The sequence below is a fragment of the Salarias fasciatus genome, chromosome 17 (assembly GCF_902148845.1).
Source record: "Salarias fasciatus chromosome 17, fSalaFa1.1, whole genome shotgun sequence".
NCBI classification, from domain to species: Eukaryota; Metazoa; Chordata; class Actinopteri; order Blenniiformes; family Blenniidae; genus Salarias; species Salarias fasciatus.
In genome coordinates this window covers 19,388,998-19,414,447 of record NC_043761.1, presented here as the reverse complement: position 1 = coordinate 19,414,447, position 25,450 = coordinate 19,388,998, and the positions used below count along the sequence as shown (strand labels likewise).

The window sequence follows — 25,450 nt, the reverse complement described above, 5'->3', positions numbered from 1 at the left end:
CTTGTCATAACTTGAAAACTGTTTAACACTCATATAAAGACACAGAGCAAAACATGTTTCTAGACTTTCTCCAGTGTTCAACTCAAACTCAGGACAGCTACTTTTTTTCAGCAAGAAAAAATTACAGAGTATGAAATGGAGAAACTGAACATTTGAAATGTCTACAACTTCAGCACACGCTAACAGGTTGATCACTTTTTCTTTTTTCAACTTGCAGTTCAGAACTTATAAAATCCAGACAGAAAAGCCTGGGACCTTTTATCCTTTTGTCTTCAGTGACACCATGGGTATTGAGAAGGGCGCTGGAAGAGGAATTGATGTGAAAAATATACAATTGATCATAGAGGGACACGTCAATGAAGGATGCAAGGTAGGAAATCAATGCCTCTTCGTTCACAATATGGTGCACTTGAGGGAAATCACAAACAAAAATCACCTGTGATGAATTACTTGTACATGTGATATGGATTAGCCAGTAAATGATGATTTTTTTTGTTTTAAAAGCTAATGTTTACTGTTTCTTTGTCACTATGCTGAAGACAAAGGAGCTGTCTGAGGACAGTGTGTTCAGTGTGCATTAAGAAATTTCCCAAGTATAGAACTGTCAAGAATTCCATTGGACATGAGGACCGAAAAACTAACTGAAGTCTGTCAAAGATCAGGGTATGGGTTGGGTGCAAATGCTTGAAAAAAAAAACAAAAAAAACATCACATCAAACATTCACATACCTGAGGGTAAACCTGTAATAGTCTGGGGACATGGATTCAGTAAGTATGCTGCATAATAAACCAATCGGTGGCATACGGGCATCCCGCCATATGAAACATGGGATTGGCATTTGTACAAAGTTGTTTATATTATAGCTCCTGTTATATTTTAAGATTTATATTATATATAATTTAATCTTTTCTTCTTTTAGATTTCTATTTTTTTTTCTTATTAAGATTTTCACTCTTACCTTATTCTTTATTTGCACATTTCATCACTTTTGTTCTACAAGCCTCTGTAACTGTAAATTTCTCCATGCGAGATAAAGTCAATTCTATTCTATTCCATTTGTCAATATGATCTTGATTGTAACTTTGCGCAACTTTACACATGTAAAAGTTTTAAGGGCGTGCGTAAAGTTGCTTAGTGAGCACATAAAAGTTTTAAAGGAGCAAAAAAAAAAAAAAAAAAAAAAAAAAAGGGTCTCTTTCGGGGCTCCGTAGAGTTGTTATTGATGCACTTTTTTTTTTCTTTGAAAATACACTATGGGAGTCAAAAAAATTATTTCCTTACATTGGGTTAATTCGAATTCGAAGATCCTGATGAAATGGTATTGATTAGGGGTGTAACAATACATATATTTGTATTGAACCGTTTCGGTACGGGCCGTTCGGTTCGGTACAGGGCTGTGCATGGGTGAGTTCACGGGCCAAAGTTTGTTTTTTTTTTTCCCCGGCTCACGGGCCGGATGGCCGGTGTTTACATCCTGCCGCTAGCATGTGCAGCTACACCTGCAGCCATGACTGCTACTGCTCGCAGCTTCGTCCATGCTTCACATGTCCGCGTGGCGCATTGGTCCCTGGGACGTAATGTCATGAATTTCTGTCCACGGACGTCCGCGCGCAGAACAGATTTTGTGACCGCGTTGCGCGTGTGCGCACGTCGCGCCGGTACACGCATGCGCCAGAGCGCCACAGCAAACAAACCATGACAGACGCTAACTTTGAAAAGTGAGTCTGTGAAGCGAACAGGCTGCAACTCTGTCTGAAGAAACTCAGAGAAAAGCTGAAGGACGGAGAGAGCAGACTCTGTCAGGAGGAGGAGAAGGTCTGTCACTGAAGTGAAAACAGTGTGCGAACTATACCGCGGCTGTCGGGGGGCTCACTTATTGGGGGGGATGCCGTGCCTCGGAGGGAATATGTCTGCTTTAAAGCGATACTTCAACATTTTGGCAAATTGGCCCATTTAGCGCAATTCATTAGTCATTTCGAACAGTATACTTACTGTTTTTGTGAGGGCGAGCTGTTGTTTATTCAGAGGTGAGTCGGGGAAGATTTTCGGGACGGACACAATGGAAGTGGACGGTATTTTGGTTCCCCCTCGTCAAACTCATCAAATACACAATCCAACAACCCCAAAACACTTTGGTGGGCAAATTATAATCCGCACATTCACTACGCTGTGGAACACCAACAAATGATATTGTAGCGTTACGACACTGAAGCAAATACTGGGAACTACTTTTTCTTTTGAAATCACTACGCCCAGACAAGTAGTTCCGTCTTAGCAATCTTCGCATAAAAAACTCAATCTGGTAATTTTGCATTAATATTTTACAGCGTAGTGAATGTGCGGATTATAATTTGCCCACCAAAGTGTTTTGGGGTTGTTGGATTGTGTATTTGATGAGTTTGACGAGGGGGAACCAAAATACCGTCCACTTCCATTGTGTCCGTCCCGAAAACCTTCCCCGACTCACCTCTGAATAAACAACAGCTCGCCCTCACAAATAAAGTAAGTATACTGTTCGAAATGACTAATGAATTGTGCTAAATGGGCCAATTTGCCAAAATGTTGAAGTATTGCTTTAAGTGACGCTTAAGCCATAGCGCCCCCACGCTTCAGTGGTGAGGACCAGTACTGCATGCAGGTCGGCATCTTTATTAAAGTGAAATAGTGATGCGCAAATCATCCATTAAAATTGGCCTAATTCTGCAAATAATCCATGATTATGATCATACTAAATCAATAATAGTAAATTAAAGGAAATACATGGGGGAAAACAGCATTTTTCCAATATTTAGGCCCCCCCCCCCCCAAAATTTCACAAATCATGTTTTCAGGGTGGCTCATGTCTCATCAAGGGGGGCTGAGACCCCCCTGGCCCCCCCATAGTTCGCACCCTGAGTGAAAGTATCTAATCGCTTGGGCGCCGCCCCGAGATTCAGAAACAGAAAAAAAAGGCTAAATAAACTCTGATACTAAATGATAATGTACTGACAGTGTATGTGCCTCATTTCCTATAAATAATCTGAAATAAAGGAGCAGATAAACAGTCCAGAGAGCCGGAAAAGCTTCTCGAGGATGTGTGGATCAGTGCGCCTGCATGGAACGTACACAGCTGAGCCCAAATGTAGCAGGAGAGAAGGGCATTGGCATCGGTGATGTGCCGCAAAGCGGACACAGACACGCGGACATGGGAAGCATGGACAACAACAAGAACATTTAGGTTTTGCATTTTGTTCTCTACTGTATCGAAACCGAACCGAAACCGTGACCTCAGAACCGAGGTACGTATTGAACCGAGATTTTTGTGTATCGTTACACCCCTAGTATTGATACATCTTCAAATATTTCTGAAGATATTGTACTTTATTGAAAAAAATTAAGAGGTGATGATAATGCTGAATGTGTGGAATTATACAAACATGCCAAAATTTTAAGACACATTGTTATTTTGAAAATGTTGCCTTTTTTTTTCAGCTCCATGCTGGCAGTACCCCAACAGGATCTGACTACAATCAAAATCCGACCATAAATGACAAAGTTCATGTTCTTGTTTGTGTTGTTGATGGTAAAAACGTGGAACGGATGGATGACGAGGTTCTTCACAAGATGAAGGTGGTCAGAGAATATGCCCGGGCCTTAAGTGAGTCTTCAAAACTATTTTAGAAATGCTGATGTAACCCACTTCAGGGTATGTACTCATCGCTGTCTAGGTTCTTAGGAGCCGAGAGTTCCACCAATAACACTGGACACAAGGGTAACAATGATTTTTAACTCTTCTTTTTAGTTTCAACATTAATTTGAACAATACACAAAAGCTCACAATACAACCTGGGGCCCAGTAAACTAAGTAAAAATACATTCAACAAAAGGAAATGTTCAAAAGAAATGTTCAATGAAAATGTTCCGTGGTTGTTTTGGATCCAATCAGTTAAAGTCAGAAGTCGGGTTTGACAATAGTCATGGATATCCAACGGAGACTCTCATTGGTGTCAGTCAGTGGGACTGACAAAATCCTACCACAGAATCCGATGAGTGGTGTGGTGGAACTAAAAGTTCTGCTGGAAACATCGAAGGTCGACTGGGAGGCTCGCCATCAATTGGATATCTCATCAGCTTCGTTGGACACAAAAACTGGAGCTTCACTTTTTCCAAGCATCACAAAAAACCTGACCTGTATTTAGAAAACAGGTTTACAGTCCAATTCCAAATGCATCAGTATCCAAGGAACTTCTTTAAATGTTCACCAAAGTGTTCAGTGCTTGAAGCGCTCAATTCCAAGTGTTGTATAACTTTATCATATCTTTATCAATCAGGAAATAACAATAATATAATGTATTTGTTGATAACCATAACCATTTTATACAATCAAGGTTTCATAAAATCAAAATATATAAATCTAACCAATTCTAATCTTCATGAATAATACTTTGAAGATGACATTCAACCAATTAATTCACCTTTTTAAATGAAGACATAACATAGGTTTTCTCATGTGTGTTTCTCTCATTTTAACCCTTTTTTTAACATCAGAGTTGAGATTTGAAATAGATTAATTGAATGACAGTTTCAGATCACAAAATTAACTTAAATTACAGCTGTGCTGCTTTTAAAACAGTGAAGTAGATAAATTACAAGATCCAGCAGAGGTGACTCTGCTCAGCTAAAGGCCAGGGTGAGCAAGCAGATCTTAAAGGCGAGGCTATTTGCAACTGCACAGACAAGGTAACATGTTCCACAGCGAGCCACAACTGTAAAGGCTCAATCTTCTCTGGATCTGGTCAGCTGACCTGAGGGTTCTGGAGAGCTGATAAACCATAACTCATTGGCTGCCAGCCATTTTCAGATCAACCAACCTGTCACTGCCAGCCAATTCAGAGCATGTGGACTGATCTTTCAAGTCCCACAGAATATCGAGTTATAAGATTATGTAAACACCAAAACTACCGAATGAAAGAGTAGACTCTCTTCTTTCATAAGAGAAAAAAAAGTTTGTTTCTACCTGTAGGTAGATCTGTAAGATAGGGTGGTTTCTCCAAAAACATCTCTGATCAAAAAACAGAAACCAAGCTTTTCCTGAAAACACATTTCAAATGAAGAAGTGACTTGGAGGGTTTTTTGTTTTTCTTTAGGGAACCTCAAACATCTGAACAGTGATTTCCTTCAATGAAACAGGAAAAAGAACACTGATAAAGGTAGTTTGGCAATAAACAATCATTTATTTCCAGAAATATGTGACAAAAATGTTACAGCTTTTCACAATTATGCATGTGTGCTGTCGAAGCACAAGTGTTCGTGTGTGTGTATGTGCTTATTTCCACCCCGACACACATGCGATTAAAAACTTTTAAATCCAGGCTGAAACAATTCATCAACGTTGGCCCATTTCAAAAATTCTTGAAGCTTTTTAAGAACAGCTTTCTCTAAAACCTTGAAAATAAAAGCAAGTTTAGAACGGCAGCAGGGTATCGATCTTCCTGAAGCCAGGCAAAATCGAAGTCCTGTTTTGACCATTACACGTGCAGTCATTATTTGGAATTTGAAACATAGCAAAACTGACTTTGGGTTTTACTCTTTCTTTCCAGGGATCCCCCAAGTAGCTGTCCTCACTAAAATTGATGAAGCCTGTCCAATGGTCAAAAGGAAAATCCAGAATGTCTACAAGAGCAAGATCCTGAAAAAGAAGGTAAGCAATCTTTATATATACAAATAAATAAACACATAAATAAATAAATGAATAAACCTTATGTTCAATGTTTTTTTTTTTTTTTGTGAAACTTAGATAGAGCATTTCAGTGCGAATCTGGGGATTCCACTGAACTGCATCTTCCTGGTACAGAACTACAGCAAAGAAACCAAAACAGATGAGAACACTGATGCACTGCTCATGAACACAATGAGAAAGATCATCGACTATGGAGAAGACTACCTGAATGACATTGTACGGACAATGGACATCAAGAAACCTGAGCAGCCTGAGCAGCCTGAGCAGCCTGCGAAACCTGAGCAGCCTGAGCAGCCTGAGCAACCTGAGCAACCTGAGCAGCCTGTGAAATCTCTGCAGCCTGTGAAACCTGTGCGGCGTGTGAAACTTGTGCAGTCTGTGAAACCTGAGCAGCCTGAGAAACCTGAGCAGCAAACTGAGGAACCAGTGAAACCTATGTCTGTTAAAGAACTGAAAGAGCGATTTGAAAATAAACAGGCATTTACCACCTGACATCAGGACACATGCATGTTTTAAATGCCAGTTGCTGAGAACTTTATAAATATTTACAAATGAAGAGGAAGAAAAGATGTAGATATTTACATGTTTAAAATTCAGACCATGTGAAGATGCATACCTACTACCCTTTCTTTATGACATTGAAGTCTTTTTTTCTTTCTTGTTTTTTGTTTAAAAAGTAAAATTTGCATTGCATGTGCACTCAGTTTTGTGAATCATATTTGATGAATTACATATTATTTGTGAATTGTAATCAAATGGCTTGTGCTGTTATACGGTTACACACAAATTAAAAAAAAAAAAATAGGCAAGGCAAATGTATTAATATAGCTCTGGTAGGGCCATATAGATATTATGTTAATTCTGTATATAACATTCGATTAGAATAATGTAGTTGCTTTGAATTATATATTTTTATTCAGAGATACAGTATATGGTTATATTTTGTATTGATTTATATGTTCAGTATTTATGTTCTAGTTATGTTTAGCCAAGGTGAGGCGCACAGTTTTGCATTTGAGAGTGTGCATGCTCAATGTCTGTGAGGCAAGTAATGGAGAAAGGATGAGGAGGAACAGTTTTCTGAAAGTTTTCATTGAGGTTTTGGTTAATTCTGAACATGTTTTTGGGACTTTGGCCATCACTACACTTTCCTTGGATGTGGCAGGTTGTTCTTTGTTATTCTTGGATCTTTTCATAAATGGAAGCTGTTTTTAAATCCATTTTGCTTTTTTCTGGATTTAACGTGTCAGAACCTTCACATCTAATAGGCTTTTTTTTTTAGTATGAATGATATTTTGCTATTACTCGCTTCATTTGTAAACAAGGCGACTCAAAGGGCTTCACAAAGAGACAGAAGCACATAAAATTACAATGAAATCACAGAAACAAAACAAATCCATTTTATATTGAATCAAATAGTTTTGTTAAAGGAGAACTATGCAAGATTTGCTTTAGCGCTCCCCCTACTGGTCTCCTGTGAAAGCTCACTGTCGTAAACGTTCTCTGCATAAACTCCTTAACTTAATTCAAATTAGCACACTCCTCAAAATCAATGAGAATTCCATTCTCAGAAAAGGTTCAGCATTATTTAAAGCAGTGCCCAGCACAGTAGTACATTAAAGACAGGTCCGCACTCCAGGTATTCAGCAGCTGATCCACGTCGTGACAGGTCTGATCTCCAGACGAGAAGCCAGATCTGAAGCATGACTTAGATCAGGCCTAGATACATCCAGGACAGTGTACAAAACAGTACTACTTTTACTCAAAAATGTGGGTAAATGTCTTTATAATTTTCACTTACAGTGTAGTAGGTCGCTCCCCAGCTTCCATGTGGTCTACAGCTTAGACACAACATAGCTCCATGGAGCGGATTCCTTCTTAGAGGGTCTGCTTGTCGGTCGGTAGTTGGAAGAGACATTACTCCTCAGACAACGGATGGTGGAGGAGCTCGCAACTCCACCAGCCTGACCCTCACCTCCGTCATCCACCTGCTGCAGATTCTGACCTGAGGTACAACTCAATGCCATCAATAAAAAGCCACAGATGTGTTTTCTATGTGTTCTAAATCTGGATATCATTACCATTGGAGACAACAAAGTCACCAGCAATGTATTTGTAGAACTTCTCAGAACTGTCAACTCCCCGCATTCCTGCATGACCCACTGAGACGTGCTTGAGGGCGAGTGTGCCCAGTTTGTACCAACTCTACTCATGTAGGAAATAGACATTAAAGGGGCTGTGTCATGCTTTTTTAGCTCCTCCAAACCATAGTATAGGCATTAAAATGATAATAGTTTATTTAGAAAAAGTCCTTTTGTGTGAAATAAAAGATTTTCTGGGGCCAATTCTGAAACCTGGAAGGAAAACCGCTCTGTTTCACTGATAATCCCGCCTCTCCCCCTGTGGATTTTGACTGACAGTGTACTTCAGCCAATCAGCAACTCGAAATCAGGGGAGCGCTCTGCTCCTAGTGAAGTCACTAGAACAGACAGACCGTTTTCACGGGTATGGGAGGGGCTGCCTCTCTGAGCAGGAGAAGAACAAGGAAAGCTCAAACACACAGGCATGAAGGCACACACAGGCACGTTTACCATGACCAATGGGCTGGAAATTAAACACCAGCAAGAATTCTGTAACAGCTTTCAAATGTTCTCTGTGTCTGACTGCTGCTCATTGTTGTTATTGTTAACAATGACGACAACGAAAATATTTCATTAAAGCTTTTTTTTTCCATGACTAAATCAAGACGTGACGAGCTAAAAATGTGTCTTTAAAGACGGAAATTTGACGAGACGTATCTGTTGTTTTCATTAATGAGATGAGATGAAAATGTGAGTATTTAGACTATCAAAATAAGTTAAAACAAATGCGATTCCCCCAGCTTGTTCACACACCCGGTGTGCTTTACTCTGAAAATATCAGCAATTCATGAGTTGCTTCCTGTAGATTGTTTAATTTGAAAGAACACAATAAGAATAATTCTGAATTTAGTTCTTAATTGTCAGTTAGATATATACACGGAATTAAAGAGTTTTCAAAAGTCTGTGCTGTCTTCAGCCAGTCGGTGGAACAGATCGGATGTTCAGTCGGCACTTCAGTGGCTCTGCCACAGTTCACAACCTGGGACTTGGGTACAGGTCCAGAACACACTCAGGATGGGTCCTGGTTCACAGAAAGTCCAGTAGCAAAAAAAAAAAAAATACAGAGTGGCACCGCTTTCCCACAGGATCTCCTCACCAACCCATCTTCTCTCCCTCATCCCACGCTCCTAAAAACAAACCAAATGCTCTTCTCTCTCCCTTGAACCAATCATAACTATGGCAGACAGGCATTCAGTTACTGTTCAGTTGATATTTGGTCTCTCAATTATTTTCTTGCTGTATACTTTTCTTTTGGGCATACAGAAATGGCAATATGCTCGTATGTACTAAATTTGCATTTTCCCCCTATTAAAATACGGCAAAACCGTATCACGTAGCACGTATGCTGATAGTCAAATGTACTTAGTTGAAATCCCAACACAGACATTATGAGCTATGTGAGGTGGGCAGTTAGCTTTCAGAACATGATCGTTCATGTGTCTTCCAATAACTGGTAAACAGAGTTGTGTTTTCCAAAGGTGACATTAGCTTCAGTTGCTGCATAAGAGGTGATACATCTGATGTCCAGGCCATTTTTTTTCCAGACATCAACACTTTATGCATGCCAATGGCAGTTTCACCACTGTCTTCATGAATGTCCAGGAATTTGCACTGAACTCCTCAGTCACGGAGACATACCTGACTCACACTGGAAACATATTTCAGTTTCTCTTGATTGAAGCATCAGTTGCAACTGAGAAATATATACACTTCATTTGCTACAATCTGGTCATTTTTTGCTGTTGATGCGGCAAAGTGCATTGATATTGCAAGCACCTTTATTTGAAGCGGTCTTTTGTGCATTTCTGTGTACAAATATTTAGTCAGGTTATTTTCACCTCCATGGCCAATGGAAAATTTATGCCGACACAAAATGCAAAAAGCTTTCATAGCATCACCGTTGACGGGTTTTACCCACATCTTTCTTCTTAATCCTTTCTTCTTAGCTGGTTTATCCATTGTTGACCACTCCAGTACCGTCAAACTATATGACACGCCTATAACAGAGTTTCTGTTTTGGACTTAATTTTCACCTAATCAGTGCCAGATGGGAAATGGGTTCCGTCTCATGGTGGGAGGACACTGTCAGTCAAAATGTGGGACTCAGCACATCCTGTATGAGACAAAGTGATTTGGGTCAAAAATACAGGATGTCCTGGCTAATATGAGACAGTTGGCAAGCCTAGGTTATTGACACCAATAATAATATTAATAAAAACAGCAGTTTGTGGTATTGGAGATTTCATACAGTAAAGGGATTGCAAAATACAATCATCAAATGACTAACAACAGAAATTAGGCTTTGCATGTACATATGGGTGGACGGCTCTTCGAGTGCTTTTAACATAATATTGTATTTACGAGAGGACCTGGAGTGACTACAATTTATATTGCATAGCCATATAGCCAAATGATTTGTTAAAACACATGAATGAGTGTTTCTCTGAGGGGATAATGCAGCTGGTAAGGATGTCCTCAGTATTAGTGCTAAGATCTGTATTGGTTGGACATGCAACGAAACTGGGATTTAAAAACTGGGGTTATGTTTTTTAATTAAAGAACTAAAATTAACCAAATGAACAGGTGAAAATGTGGTACTGTTAAAGTATCACGCATGTCGTATAAAAGTGTAGAAGATTACATCATGTTGTGGTTATTTTGTTTTCATTACATCGGAAGTCTTTGGGGGACAATTCCATTCATTGCTATGCAACCATTGCTGAGGCATAATTTGACTTCAAGTTCCCTGAGACACTGTGGGTGGGTTTACATGGGACTTTTAATTTCTCTTTAATGCCAAATAAAAGTTAATTCCACTTTAAATTGACCAAGTAAATTCCTGAATCCGAATGAATTCTTTGCTCCAAATTAAACTTCATTTTGAATAAAGTGACCAGTTTATTCTTATTCTAAAGCAGAATGAAATGTTAATTCCACATGTAAACCTTCTATTCTGCCTTCACTTCATTCCGGTCATTCTGCACAAACTTGTTCCCTTGCTGGTCAAAGCTAAGGAATGGTTTGATATTAATGAATTATCAATAAACCTAAAGAAAACAGAAGTTCTGATTTTTGGTAAAATAAAAAAAGATTAAATTATGCATCCATCTTCTAAACAACTTCTCCTTCTCAGGGTTGCGAGTGGCTGGAACCGATCCCAGCTTCTTCAGGCGAAGGCAGGGTTCACCCTGGACAGGTCACCACTCTGTCGCAGGGCTAACAGAGAGAGACATACAACCATCCACACCTAGGGGGACCAATTAACCTGACATGCATGATTTTGGACTGTGGGAGGAAGACGGAGTACCAGAGGGAACCCACGCACACAAGGACAGAACATGCAAACTCCACACAGAAAGGCCCCGAGCCCTGGCCAGTACTTGAACCCAGGACCATCTGGCTGTGAGGCAAGAGTGCTAACCACTCCTCTACCACGCACCAAGTTAACACTGTGACTGTGGTCAGTGGGGAGAGCAGTTGTCTTGCAATTGGAAGGTTGTTAGTTCGAGTCTTGGCTCCCCTTGTCTGCATGTTAAAGTGTCCCTGGGCAGGACACTGAACCCTAATGTACACAGTGGACAGACTGAGTGCCTTACATGGTCGCTGCCTCCACTGGTGTGTGAATGGGTAGATGTGATAATGCAGTGTCAAAAAAAAGAAAAGATTAATTCACTTCACTTTAAATAGCAGAAAAAAGCATCGTAAAAGATAAGGAAATGAGGTTCTTGGGTGTGTTCCTAGATATGACGGGTTGACTCGGAAATCGCACATCTCACATACAAAAAAGATGTCCAAGATTTTTTTGTATTAAATAAGGTAAAATGTAGAGTATAAGGCATTGAGAACTTTGCATGGTGCTCTTATGTTACCCTACATCAACTACTGCGTGGAGGTGAGGGGAAACACATACCAGCAACACAAAATTATTATATCTCCTGCATAAGAGCCATCAGAATCTTACACAAGAGCACACTAATGCAAGTTTCTGACATGCTACCTACATGTTACTTTTACTGAATAAAATTCAAAGTAATCTTGGTACTTCTAAGTACACATCTGTTGTTTGGTGCAGTTTTATTGAGCAGAGAATTAAACGTTGGTCGGGAGATGGTCACATCACAGTCCATCATCTACATACAACAACCTAATCCACTCCGTTTTGCAAACAAGGAACGTTTTTTGTACAATGTCAGAGATGCAGAACATGATATAGATGAGAAGACATTTATGTGTGTGAAAGCAGCATAATGTTGGGGATAAAATGACTGCAAAGTCAGATACTTAATATAATTTTTACTTTGTAGAACATATTCAAAATGAGGTTCTCCCATGAGTTTGCAAAAATATTTTTAGATTTCATTTTCAACTGAAGCCAAGTGTGCTTCTCCCTGATGTGATCAATCAGTTTTCTTCTGTAATATTATCATTGTTGCAAAGGAAGACATTTAAACTGACCCGGGCAGCAAAGGTGCAGCATGTTACACTAATTTATAAACACATATTCAAATGTCCCGTATAAGTGCAGTAAAATGTCCTGTTAGAGTGGGATTGAAAACTCCTCCCTCTGCCTCTCCATTGCCATGGTGACTCCTCCAGTCTCAGCTCCATTGTGCTGTCTTTTCATGGTTGTGCTGCATGCTCTTATCTCTGGGTAAAACTACTCCAAGTTGAGCAAACTAACTCAAATCAGCTGTTATGGAACTGTTTTCTGTCACAGAATACATCAGCAAGGAGTTCAGGGTTCAGAGTTTCTTGACTGTGCTTTGTGAAACAGACTCCAGATGTAGAAAATGAGAAATAAGCAATAACAACAATACTCACAAGAGGTACCCAAGAGGACACCAGAGAGAGAACCTGGAGAAGACGACCCCCGCCAAGAGAAGAGACATGAGGCTTAGACCTCAATGTAACCCAGACCCAGAGGCCAGGGCCCCACCCATTGTTGGTAAATCCGGTGAAAACAAAGAGTCCAAAGGGAAAAAGAAAGAAAGAAATAAAAAAAAACTAAGATACTTTCAAACTTATGAGTTTTAACTGTGTCCCAAAACCAATATGCAAGTTTTAAAAATGAAAAATGTGATTTCCCGGTGATGACTCCCAGAGCAATACATCTTATGTGTCTGTACCGCAGTTTAGTTGTAGTGAAGTTGAGACAGAACAGATTACTGATGATTAATGTGGCCATGCTTACCACTGTTGGCAGGTTTTGTAACTATTATGTCATGAAAGGTTGTTTAGCGACCCAGAAAGTCAGCATATGTAAATTGTGCACATATACCTGTAATATTTTCATACTGTGAGAAGGCTCAGCATTATCCTCAATAATTATAAAATATGCAAAAACATCAAGGATTCCATCATTGTTCTACACCTTGCCTGACAATGCTCCTGGGAGGCCAGCAGCTCCACCTGGTGGCTGACAGACAGCATAACTACTGAGGTACAGGGCAACAGAGTGGCATGCGGCCTGAATGGATGAGCCTGTGAGCCTGAGGTCAGGGTATAGAAACCTTTATGCTATTGATTCAACTCTGCCAGAAGTGTAACAAAGGTCACGCAATTGTGAAGCAAATAGCTTTAGCATATTACGCTGCACATATGAAAACATAATTACTATAATTGGAGACAAATTTTCAGATGACTTTTGGAGATCCCAGGTTGCACTGACATTATTTTACACATTCATAAATATGAATTCATACAGATTGAGACACAGACAAATAGACTCACTGCAATAATGCTCACTAATTTGCCCAGTGTATCCTAGAAATAGGAGAGATTGAGGAGCAGCAGAAAAAAACATTATCAAATAGTCAGGGTGTGGCAAATGAAAGAAGTACGGCCAGGGCTCTCTTCCCACGCAATGAGCAGTATCCATTAATGTCCACTTCAATGCACAAAAGCAGGTAATACATTTTTGGTGACAGTGATGAGTGTATCAACTTAATTTTCAGAAGTGTTTCCTGTCCTTAGGATCACAACTCCAGACAAGGCTTTGACAAAGTTCTTTTTTTTATTTGTTTTGCTGAATGTTAAACAAACAGACCAGGGTTCAAACTTCATGCAGCGTATGTTTGCTGAGCTGTTAAAGCAGCTAAACATTAAACACAGTCATTCCAGGGCATACCACCCTGAGAACCAGGATGCTGTTGGAAGTTTTCACAAGTCACTGATACCATGGTCTACTTACAAATTGTGACAATATGTATGCAACATGAAACTCCAGACACATTAGTTGTCTAGAGTTTGAGAGGGACTGGGACAGCAGGGTTCACATGCAGATGTTTGCCATATGGCAGATTGCCCAGGAATCTCTTGGGATTAGTCCATCAGACTTGTCGTTCACCTATTCTGCACTTGATTTTTTTTTTTAATGCTTTAGAATGAGAATTGGCTGTGTGAGAGGACAGAGCAAAACTTGGATTATGTGAGTAATTTCAGATTCAGATTATGTGAGATAGTCAGTGATAATCTTGACCCAGCACAGGTAAGAAAGAATCCATGGTTTGAAAAGCTGGGAGTTTCAGTCTGGTGAAATGGTTTTAGTGTTGCTGCAAATCCCAGGGTCAAGATGCAGGCTCGCTACAGTGGTGCTTACCTGGTCCAAGAACAGGTGGGTGATAGGGATTACCTTGTAGCCACTCCTGATTGCCTTTACAGAAATTGATTCTGTCAAATTAATGTGTTAAAAATGTTACTGTAATAGGGAGAAGGTACAAGCAGAGTCCACTTCTGAGGTAGGTGAGGACACTGTCTCCTGTGGCGCCGTCCGGTGCTGAAATTGCTGCTCCATGTGTTGTTAAGTCCCGTTCATGCTTTTCATGTCCGTGTGTGTGCACGTTCCGCATTGGTCCCTGTGATGCAAAAATCACAGGGCCAGTAAGCTTACATTACTGATGATGTGTTGTTGCAACACTTGAAGATGTCTCATTATAACATATTAAAACTGAGTAAATGCATTTTTTTTCCAGTTGAACAGAATTACCATCAACTCAACAGTCTCACAACTGATAGTTCCACAGCAACGAGTCTCACTCCAAAAACAAAACAAAACAAAACAAAACAAAACAAAACAAAACAAAACAAAACAAGAACTGGATCTGGTTGAAGAGCTTTTTATTTTTTTTTTTTATATATCTTGGACAAAGTTTGGCAAAGTTTATTCCAATAAGTTTCAATGGAAAAGGCAGTTAAATAACATACAGACCATTGACGCCAGTTGCTGTTTACATCTATAGCAGGAGGGTTTTACAGAAATGAACATTTTCAAAAGTCTCAACTTTGACAAATGTAGCCTTTGTAAAACTTTGAATTGTAAAAGTCCATGTCAGACACATACAGAAAAAGAATTCAAAATATAATTTTTTTTTTTCACATTGATTATCTTTGGTTTTCACTCCCAAGTCCTCCTGCCAGGCATTTTTAGATGATTTCATGAAGAGTCCAGTTGACAGCATTTTGTGCATCTTAGCGTAACCAAATTTTAACAGCGACACCTCAAGGATTCCGGAATTCTTGAACAGAAGAGGCTGACATTTAACTCATAATAGTGAAGCATTAATAAACACCAGTGATTCCAAAAAAATATTTATTTACAATAAAGCAAACCAAGCACACAACCCTTATAAATACAAGTTGTTTTGTGTTTGTGTGTGAGAGAAATAGAGAGCTTTTGAGATGGAATGGACATCTTGAGGAATGAAACTAAAGATGAAAGTGTCTGACAGCCAAAGAATACACTCAAAATGCTGATCCTCGGAATGTATCCCCAAAATGTGGTCTATGAAAGTTGGGGTGGGAGAAAGTGAGGCCTGTTTTCATCTCTCAGTGTTACTCTCTGAAGTCCAAATCAAAGTGGGACAATGTGTGATCTGTGCTGTACGTCCCCTCATATCATGCAGACAGTGTTTAATTACATATATCCCCTCACCCCAACCAGAATAGCAGAAAGCTGCCACCTCTGAGCCTGGTTCTGCAGGTTTCTTTTTTTTAAAGGGAGTTTTTCTTTTCCACAGTCACTTTTGCTTGTGTAGAATAATTTTATAATTTTCTTTACATCATGCTTATTATATTATGTTATTTACTATTGTTCATGTAATGCATGTCTCTGTTAGTTATAGTATGCTAGTAGACACAGGCGTAGAAAAGACATGTATCCTTTTTCTGTTCGCCAGCCTGTCATGTTTCATTTTTACGGCAGCCTCTTGGCAGCTGGACAGTTTGTTTTTTCTAAAGTTAAGACTACAGGTCAATTCTCTCTCTGTCTCCCTCTGGTGTAAATGAGGCTCATTGGACAAGAAATGTGACACTATGATTTGTTGCACAACACCTGGCATTTGGAGACTTGGAGGCTGAGAGGGCCTCCCAAGGGGTCACGGAAATTGACCTTTGTAGGGAGGGGGGAACAATTGTGTCTTGACGAAGACTCAACTAAGACTCAACGAATGGTTTGAACAATTGTGTCTTGACGAAGAATTAATTAAGCAGCAACGAACTCCCAAGAAATAGTATAAATAGATGGAGCGGAGAGCGATCGGCGCGTCAGTTCTTTGGTCGGCCTGGCTGCCAGGAGGGTTTTTTGGGAATAAAGTCCTCCTTTTGCATTCTGACTCTGACTCTGCCTGATTTTTCTGAGGAGAACTACGATGGAAGACTTCAAGAACCAAGAGTGGATATACTTGAGGATTTTACGTTTTTTCTGGAATATATGTTTGTGGGGGTTTTGCACCGGGACTGGCCTAGGATACCTTTTAAAATAAAATTCCACAACACTTGCTCATGTGGAACTGTTGAGTTTCTCTATAAAAGTAGTAAGAAATGACTGCGTTGTATCCGCTGCTTATAAATAAAGCTAGAAATATGAAAAAAGAAATATGATGTCTTTGTTGAGGTGGGTGCAAGATTACACATTACATTTTGAGTAAGATTAACTTGCAGACTCCATGTTGGGTGAGGTAAAGCTAAAAGTTTACCAACTGTAACTAATTAGCTCATCAACCAGGACAACAATCATATTAATTCAACACATCATGAAATCAAACAGTTCTACATTTGGAAAAACTAGTTCTATCCTAATTCCTGAATAGTTAGCATGTTTCATTATCTCTGAAGATGAATTTTTTTGCTGCAGCTACCTGCTTGGCGTTAGCATGTGGTTCTTCCTTTGTTTCTAGTTAGCGGGTCTCTGCTCATATTGCCTCTTGCTGGTACCAAAGGAGAATATGAAGAAGAAGAAGCTGAAGGACTGAAGAAACGACCCCGAATCTGCTGTGCAGTGTCCTTTGGCTGGGGGGAACTGGTCCGTTTAGATGCTGGAGGCTGATTCTCTGGGGGAGCTTGGCCCGGTTCTGCTTAACAACACCATAAGCTCCCTGCAGGAGCTTCGACAATCATGCTTGCTGGAGAAAGTAACGACAGTGAGCTGTGGCCTCCTTGATTTGGGTCTCAGGGAGAACAGGGTCTTTCTGAGTCTTGTCCTTGTGTTCAGTGGCCAGACACATGATCCGGTAACACTTTACTTTGAGCACCCAGTATAACACATTATAAGTAATTATAAATACTCATACATGATCAAAATGCTTTATAACTCACTATACAGCACTATACAGCATAGGGTTAGGGTTAGGTCCTGGCATTGTGATCATCTATGAATGTTTATAACTATAGCTACACGTGTTATAATGACATTATAATGCTTTATAAATGTACTTATACTGTACTTATAATACTTATACACTGTACTTAAAAAGTGTTACTCAGGATCCTGAACCTCTTCTTTTGGTTAGGCCTGGAGCTGCAGGCCTTCCTCTGACTTTGTTGCCGTTAGCAGTGCTGGCTAGCTGGCTCCAGGGCTCTGGGGATCGATCCCATTTGAAGTTCAGGATGCAATGAGAGACTAGCAGGAGAAGGAACCATCCAATTAGAAGCCACCCTATCAGGGTTCATTACCTGTTGGCTCAAAAGGAGGCCCCACCCCCCACCCTTTCACTGTGCCTCTGTAGCCAAGAGACAAACATGAAGTCTTAAATTCATGGCAATTTAAAAACTTTCTTGATATACCAAAATCCCAACATAGCTATTAGCCATCTTTTGAATCCTTTTAATCATGATTTTGAGTCATTCTTGTCCCGATCCGCATAAATTTGGGCACATTTTAATTAAATTTTCATTTCTGAACATAAAAACAAAGACGATGGTGAAGAAGAAAACCCATAAACAAGGGGTCGGCAATTAGATTTGGCGTCTGGCCACTTTTTTTAGGGCACTTCCAGATTGGACGGTTCGGCGGGCCACATTTGGCCCGCGGGCAGCTAATTGCCAACCCCTGCCATAAACTAATCAACGTTGTAAAGAGCATGCATCTTATTCTGTTGTTATGAACTATGAATCACTAACGGTTTTCATTCAGGAAGTCTTGTCCGTAGTCGATGATCCTTCTCATTGTTCGCAGGATCAGTGCATCAGTCTTCTCATTTGTTTCAGTTTCTGTGCTGTAGTTCTTCACCAGGAAGATGCAGTTTATAGGAATCCCCAGGGTCACACTCAGTTTTTCCACCTAAATTTCAACAAAATACCATTGAATAAAAACTCATTTTTATTAAAAGGTACCATTGTTTTTGCTAAAGGTGTCATATGCTTTTCTAAACCACTGGAACAGTTCAGCTGATGCATCAGTGTTTGCACTCATCTAAAAAAAAAAAAAAAGACTACTTACCTGCTCTTTCAGGTACTTGCTCTTGTAGGCATTCCTGATATCTTTTTTGACCTCAGGACAGGCTTCATCAATTTTAGTGAGAATAGCTATCTGGGGGATCCCTGCAGGGAAAAGAGCAAAAACTCATTGCAGTCAGTTTTCCTCACAGTTTGTGCTGGTGTTTCAAATTTGAATTGACTCAATGACTGTGTCTTAAATTCTAAATTAAGCCATCTTTTTGTACATGTAGATATTATATCACTGGTAATGATTTAATATTCTCTCTCACTCACTCACTCACTCATCTTGTTTAGCACTTATGCTTTTCAGGCTAGAGGGGTGCTGGAGGCAATCCCTGCTATGGAGGAGGGCAGAGTACAACCTAGACTGTAGGCCAGTCCATCACAGAGCAACACATAGACAACCACATAAATTCGCATTGACACCGAGGGGAAATTTAAGGGGAACCATTTAACCTCATGCGCATGTTTTTTTTTTTTTGTTTTTTTTTGTTTTTTTTAAACCGAGGCAAACCAGAGTATCTGGAGGAAACCCATACACACATGGGGAGAACAAAAACTCCAGACAGAAAGGTATTTGAACAGAGGACCTGTGACCTGTGAGGCAAGAGTGCTAACCAGGGCCGGCTCTAGGCATAGGCGAACTAGGCAGCTTCCTAGGGTGCAGTGTATAGGGGGGGGCGCCATGGGCGTACTCGGGGCGCCCCGACGGTCCGTGTTCCATGTGCCGCACCGCTCACACTGCTCGGCATCCCCCCCCCCCCCCGCTAATCTTTCAAGTTTGAAAATGACCTTCTTCGTGGGGGTTAATATAAGAGGTGAGGCAGGAGGTTTACAACCATTGGACCCACAGGAGGCATTTTTCATTCCAACCCCCCAAAAAAATCTGACCCACCCAACCCGCACTACTCCACACTGTGGACCTTTGGCTGAGCCGGGAAACGCCCAAATGCACTTTCTCAGTGTATTAGCTTAAAGCTCGTGTCCGGAGTTTTGAAAGAGAGAGGTTTTTTTATTCTAATGTCTCGAGGTTCTGCCCTCCCTCTGCTTTCATGAGCGACCAAGCCACGCCCCGTTAATTGTGCACGCTGCATTATCTGTCGGGTGAAAATGAGAGCCTACAGCATCCTCCATGTTTAGCTATTTACGGTGGATGTTCAGCAGACAGTGAATATATCCGAGGTAAGCGCTGGGGCTGCTGCATAGCTAACTCACCTCTGCTTGGGCGAGTGCACGTGCTCTCTGGCTGCGTGCACACGTTTGATTGACAGCATGACAATGCGGAAGCTCGAAATCTATTGGCTGAAGTTGACCAGCGCTTTTTTGGATAACATGGGGGTCTATGAGAGGAAGGCGGAGCTCATAAATACATTTTTATATTGCTTTATGCTAATATTATATTGTAGTATTGAATCAGACTGACGCATTTAAGCTCTGTTGAAAAATGATACATACGTTGGAAAGGAACGGAAACTCCGGACACGACGATACTTCAACATTTTGGCAAATTGGCCCATTTAGCGCAATTCCTTAGTCATTTCGAACAGCATACTTACTGTTTTTGTGAGGGCGAGCTGTTGTTTATTCAGAGGTGGGTCGGGGAAGGTTTTCAGGACGGACACAATGGAGGTGAACGGTATTTTTCTTCCCCCTCATCAAACTCATCAAATACACAATATAACAACCCCAAAACACTTTGGTGGACACGTTATAATCCACACATTTACTACGCTGTGAAATATTAATGCAAAATTTCCAGATTGAGTTGTTTATGCGAAGATTGCCAAGACGGAACTACTTACTAAACATGGCGTCTGGGCGTAGTGATTTCAAAAGAAAAAGTAGTTCCCAGTATTTGCTTCAGTGTCGTAATGCTACAGTATTATTTGTTGGTGTTCCACAGTGTAGAGAATGTGCGGATTATAACGTGTCCACCAAAGTGTTTTGGGGTTGTTGGATTTTGTATTTGATGAGTTTGATGAGGGGAAACAAAAATACCATCCACTTCCATTGTGTGTGTCCCAAAAACCTTCCCCGACTCACCTCTGAATAAACAACAGCTCGCCCTCACATAAAAAGTAAGTATGCTGTTCGAAATGACTAAGGCATTGTGTTAAATGGGCCAATTTGCCAAAATGTTGAAGTATCGCTTTAAGCTCTGTAGCAGTCCCACTTCTGTTATTTCTGGACTATTTAGCTCACATAAAAAACAAGGCCAAACGACGTGCCTGGTAGACATGCAACAGTGATACACGAGCAGATAATGCACCAAATACACCACCAGAGCCTCTATTTTCTTGTTTGACTTCATTTGCAAGCTTAGCATGGTGCTGGCAGATACTAAGACAGCAAAAAACACTCCCATATGACCAACACGCTGCTTTTCCTGGAGAATAAATCCCCTAACTCCACTTCTGGCTCTGCTAAGGAAATTTTCTGACATGTTTTTCAATAGGAACAGTTTGATTTTTCTGAGTCTGGAAGCTGTCATCTGGACAGAAGTCATGTTTGGATAATTAACAAAGATGGCAGGTGTCAGAATCGCTGCCAAAATTTTAAACTTTTGCTATCACATGATTGTATTTTTGAAAAAAACCCAATTTCGACCAGAAAACATTAAATCGTTCAGCCTTGCTGAGACAGATTGATGAAGAAACTTATAAATCATGTCGGCATAGCAGTGAATGAATTAGAATTTGACCAAAACATTTTAATGCTCAGGAAGGAAAACCCATGCAGCAGCTGAGGAAATGAATCTGATCACAATAACAACAGCTTATCTACTGAAAACTGAAACTTACTACTCTTTTGAGAAACATTACATACAGACTCAATCATACAAAATAGATTTTTTTCAGATATAGTGAATCACATTGCTGGTTGAATATTAATCTGTATAATCTCTATGTGTCTTCTAACTGTGCAACAAAGGCGACATTTCTGAAACAGCTGTACACACTCACCTAAGACCCCGGCTTCCTTTCTGACCTTCATTAGCTTGCGTACAGAATCATTATCCATCAGGTTTGCTGTGGTGGCAGAAACAACACAAACCAGGACATGGACTTTGTCATTGATGGTCGGATTTTTTTTGTAGTGGGATCCAGTTGGTTTACTGCCAGGAATCAGCTGAAAAAAGGGGAAATATACAGACCTAATGAAAATCTTAAGACCAGTTGAAAATTTGCTAAACTTTACTTTTTGCACATTTGGATTTTAATGAGGTTTTAAGTAGAGCTGCAGTATGCAAAAGCAAGAAGTGGGTGGGTGACAAAAAGCACTTTGAAAAGTAATTTACTGAAAACAACAAGTAAACTGCAATAGGCTGTTTATCAGATGATCAAAAGTTTAAGACTACAGGCTATAAAAGCCAAAATCTGCTCAAAATCCTCATTTTCTGTCAGGCATTCACACGGTCATGTCCTCCTGATGGCTAAAGGTAAGAAGCTTTCTCTTTTTGAACGTGGTCGGATCGTCGAGCTGCATAAACAAGGCCTCTCACAGTGTGCCATTGCTGCTGAGGTTGGATGCAGTACAATCATTCTAAATTTTTATCAGGTCTGTACATATATATATATATATATATATATATATATATATATATATATATATATATACATATATACAAAATATGTATGTATAAGGATGAGGAGCTTTATTGGTCATTACACAGTGACTGTACAACAAAATTTGTCCTCTGCATTTAACCCATCCATTGATGCCGCTGAAGCATTCCGTAGGAGCAGTGGGCAGCTGCGGGGAGCGCCCGGGGACCCATCTCCACATGGAGAGTCAGGCTAATGGTCATATCACCTGACTGGAGGACTGACCTATAGTGCATGTTATCAGTTGATGGGGGAAACCGGCGATCCCGGAGAAAACCCATCCATGTATATATATATATATATATATATATATATATATATATATATATATATATATATATATATATTTTTTTTTTTTTTTTTTTTTTTTAATTTTTTTTTTTTTTTTTTTTTACAAAATCACATCATGACTTGCAATACAGTTTTTGCATTTGTATGCAATTTTAAATGTAATTTTTTTTTTTGTCGTGTGTACAAATTTTTTTGTTGTTTACAAAGCTGTGGTCACTGTTCTTGCTAAATAAAGTTACAGGGGACATAATATCATTTTCTTACCTTGAATCCTTCATTGACGTGTCCTTTTAGAATCAGTTTGATATTTTCCACATCAACTCCTCTCCCAGAGCCCTTCTCAATACCCATGGTGTCACTGAAGACAATAGGATAAAAGTTTCCAGGCTTTTCTTTCTGGATTTTGTAACTTCTGAACTGCAAGTTGAAACAAGTGATGACAATATTAGCATGTGCTGTTAGCCTAATGTCGGACTTCAGTTGCTCAGTTTCTCTTTGTTAATTGTTTGCTAATTAGTTGCTCAAAATAGTGGCTGTTCTGTCTTTAAGTTGAACAAAACTTGACAAAACTCCAAACATTTTCTTGTGTCTTTCTGCGAATGATCACCCTTATACAGTTTATAAAAAGTTCTTCATACTTCCTGAGTGAAGCTGCCATCATTGTTGGTAGCTGCCAAAGCTCGAGTTGAAATTCTTCCTCGTAGAGCGCTGTCAACAGAGTCGATGAAACTCGACTTTCCAGAGCCTGGTGGTCCATGCAGCAGAACTCTGAGATTTTTAACTTTTGAGTGAGGCTTGAACTTCTTCACATGATCAAAGTCTTTCTTTTTCTTGCTGTTCAAAAAAAAAAAAAAAGCTTCAAGTTAAGGCCCGCATCTTTCAAAAGCTACAAATATTTGTTGTGGTATTACTGAAATGTTATAATCCCCCAAAATACTCACCCCCATGGTACGTCTCTCCATGGTTTATCAAGAGCTGTCAAGACAAGCATATACCTGCCTCGATCATAGTTTTCTTATAATGTTGTGTAATTAGCACTTGGTTTATTTACTCATGTAAATTTCAGAATCTGTGAATATGAATTGACTTACTTGCACAGCGTGTCTTAAAAAAACAAAAACAAATAAAAGTTTACGCAGATACTCATGGTTACAGTATTCACAATAATTGAAAAATGTCCCAAAATTCCTGAACACATTTCAGTCATCAAACAATGTAAAAGTATCAAACATTCTTACCAGTGAAGAACCCATGGTACAGGAAAATCAAGCTGCCACTTGAATGCAATGAATTGTTTTTCCTGAAGTAAATCCAAGGTGAATTGTAAAGCTGTGAAGCTGTTGATGTCCTGTTACATCTGAAGCAAATGATCAGCATAACCGTTCAATAAATCCCTGATGTTTAACAACGTTGTCCATGCTTTCAGATTACTTGATGTCACATGATGCCAAGGGCTCTTTCCTGTCTGGGTCTATAAATGATGGGTGTGGCTGGCAGAGCCACAATATAAATGATCCGCTTATCATAACAACCACAATGATGAGTGGAAGAATAAATTACATAAGATGCTGTTTGATTTGTATTACGGGCTGGATTGCATCAGACGTCTTTCAAAATGGCATTACATTTTCTATACCTGTCCTTCACCTAATGTTCGCCATAAAAAACTCCAAGTGTCACAACCTTTACTGGGAAAAAGTGGATATAAATCAATGAATGGATTTGTTCTTACAGCGTGATGCTAATTGGTAGAATGCATTGCGCAGAAATGTTTGTGGCTGTGCACAAGAGGGAGGTATCGACAGATTCAGCTTGATTCAGTGACGATTTTGTGCCAAAGCACTGCAGAAAAGGTGCGTTGTAAGCTCGCCATCTCCAACCTGGTCTATTCTCGGTGCAGGCCGCCCAGTCTAATGGTAATTTGGCTGATAGGAGCACTGTGCATGCACGTTAACAAAAACCTACAGACAGGTTTCCGGAGTGTTTGTTTTCTTTGTTGCATGTTGCCTGCTACATAATATTGCCTTACATTGTGGATGCCACATTGACGGAGGATACACTACAGGACTAAAGACGAATGAAGGCCAAACTGCATGTGTCCCATCAGCAAGGACAGCAGCAGATGACAGAAGAAAGGAGAGACCACCTGGGTGCACAGCTCTGTCCTTAAAGGAGCCCTATCATGCTTTTCTGAGACTGCCAAACATGGAAGTCCAACTTGACTTCACTTCACTATGCTTCTCCCCACATTGGCAAATCCCACATTATCACGTTACCCTGGAACCAGCATAACAGCGTGTGCATGATGACCATACATATACAATACATAGAACCAGTGCTGACCTGGAAGCAACATGCGCGCCGTCATCTTGTAGATCTAGTGCATGAAATTCTATGCTACGATGCTGCGCACCCAAATTGCTGCTTCATTGGTGCCATTTATCTAGGAGATCAGTGGCAATACCTCTTTCCCACTGATGATCTCACTCTGAACCGAGGTTCGTACTTTAACGTACAGCTGTTCCCTCATCCAAAACAATGGAGAATGCAAATTGTGGCTTTACGAACTGCGTTAGCGAGATGATGGGGAATCAATATGCCACAGTCAGAAGCTGTACGGGAGGAGGTTTCAAATTTTGAAACATGTTTCCTATTTTGTCACGGAGTGGATGATGCGGGATTTTATGTGTGCAGTCTGAGAACTATCCGCCAAATGTGGCAGTAGTAAGAAATGTGCGGCATCTCTGCATGGTCACTCCGAAATAATGCGAGAAACAAACAGTTCAAACAGAAAAGAAAAATAACATTCCACATCGGACAGTCGCAGATGATAGCATGAGTTGAACAATCTCGGCCTTGTGTGCTCTCTGACTGATCTCACAATATCTCATCGGACTGTTGCTGCTATAAAAATACAACATGAAGCCATGATCTCATCTCCAAGATAAAATAAGTTACTCAACAAAACTGTAAGTGAAGA

General features: G+C 40.0%; 1 protein-coding gene and 1 long non-coding RNA gene across 2 annotated transcripts; one reads left to right on the top strand and one right to left on the bottom strand.

The window, feature by feature from the left end:
• Window positions 1–4,819: 4,819 nt before the first annotated feature.
• LOC115403897 (uncharacterized) lies at window positions 4,820–19,366 on the top strand. The gene is made up of 3 exons (XR_003933265.1): window positions 4,820–4,999; window positions 12,267–12,275; window positions 19,355–19,366. It is a non-coding gene; the product is annotated as an uncharacterized LOC115403897 (long non-coding RNA).
• On the bottom strand, window positions 18,005–23,850 carry LOC115403874 (interferon-induced protein 44-like). Its single transcript, XM_030112911.1, has 8 exons — window positions 23,709–23,850; window positions 23,562–23,574; window positions 23,412–23,445; window positions 23,109–23,304; window positions 22,735–22,887; window positions 21,538–21,703; window positions 18,576–18,676; window positions 18,005–18,416 (listed from the first exon to the last, which is right to left on the bottom strand). Exons 1-8 carry the CDS (start codon window positions 23,721–23,723, stop codon window positions 18,252–18,254), a joined length of 843 nt encoding a protein of 280 aa, XP_029968771.1. The 5' UTR covers window positions 23,724–23,850; the 3' UTR covers window positions 18,005–18,251.
• Window positions 23,851–25,450: the final 1,600 nt, after the last annotated feature.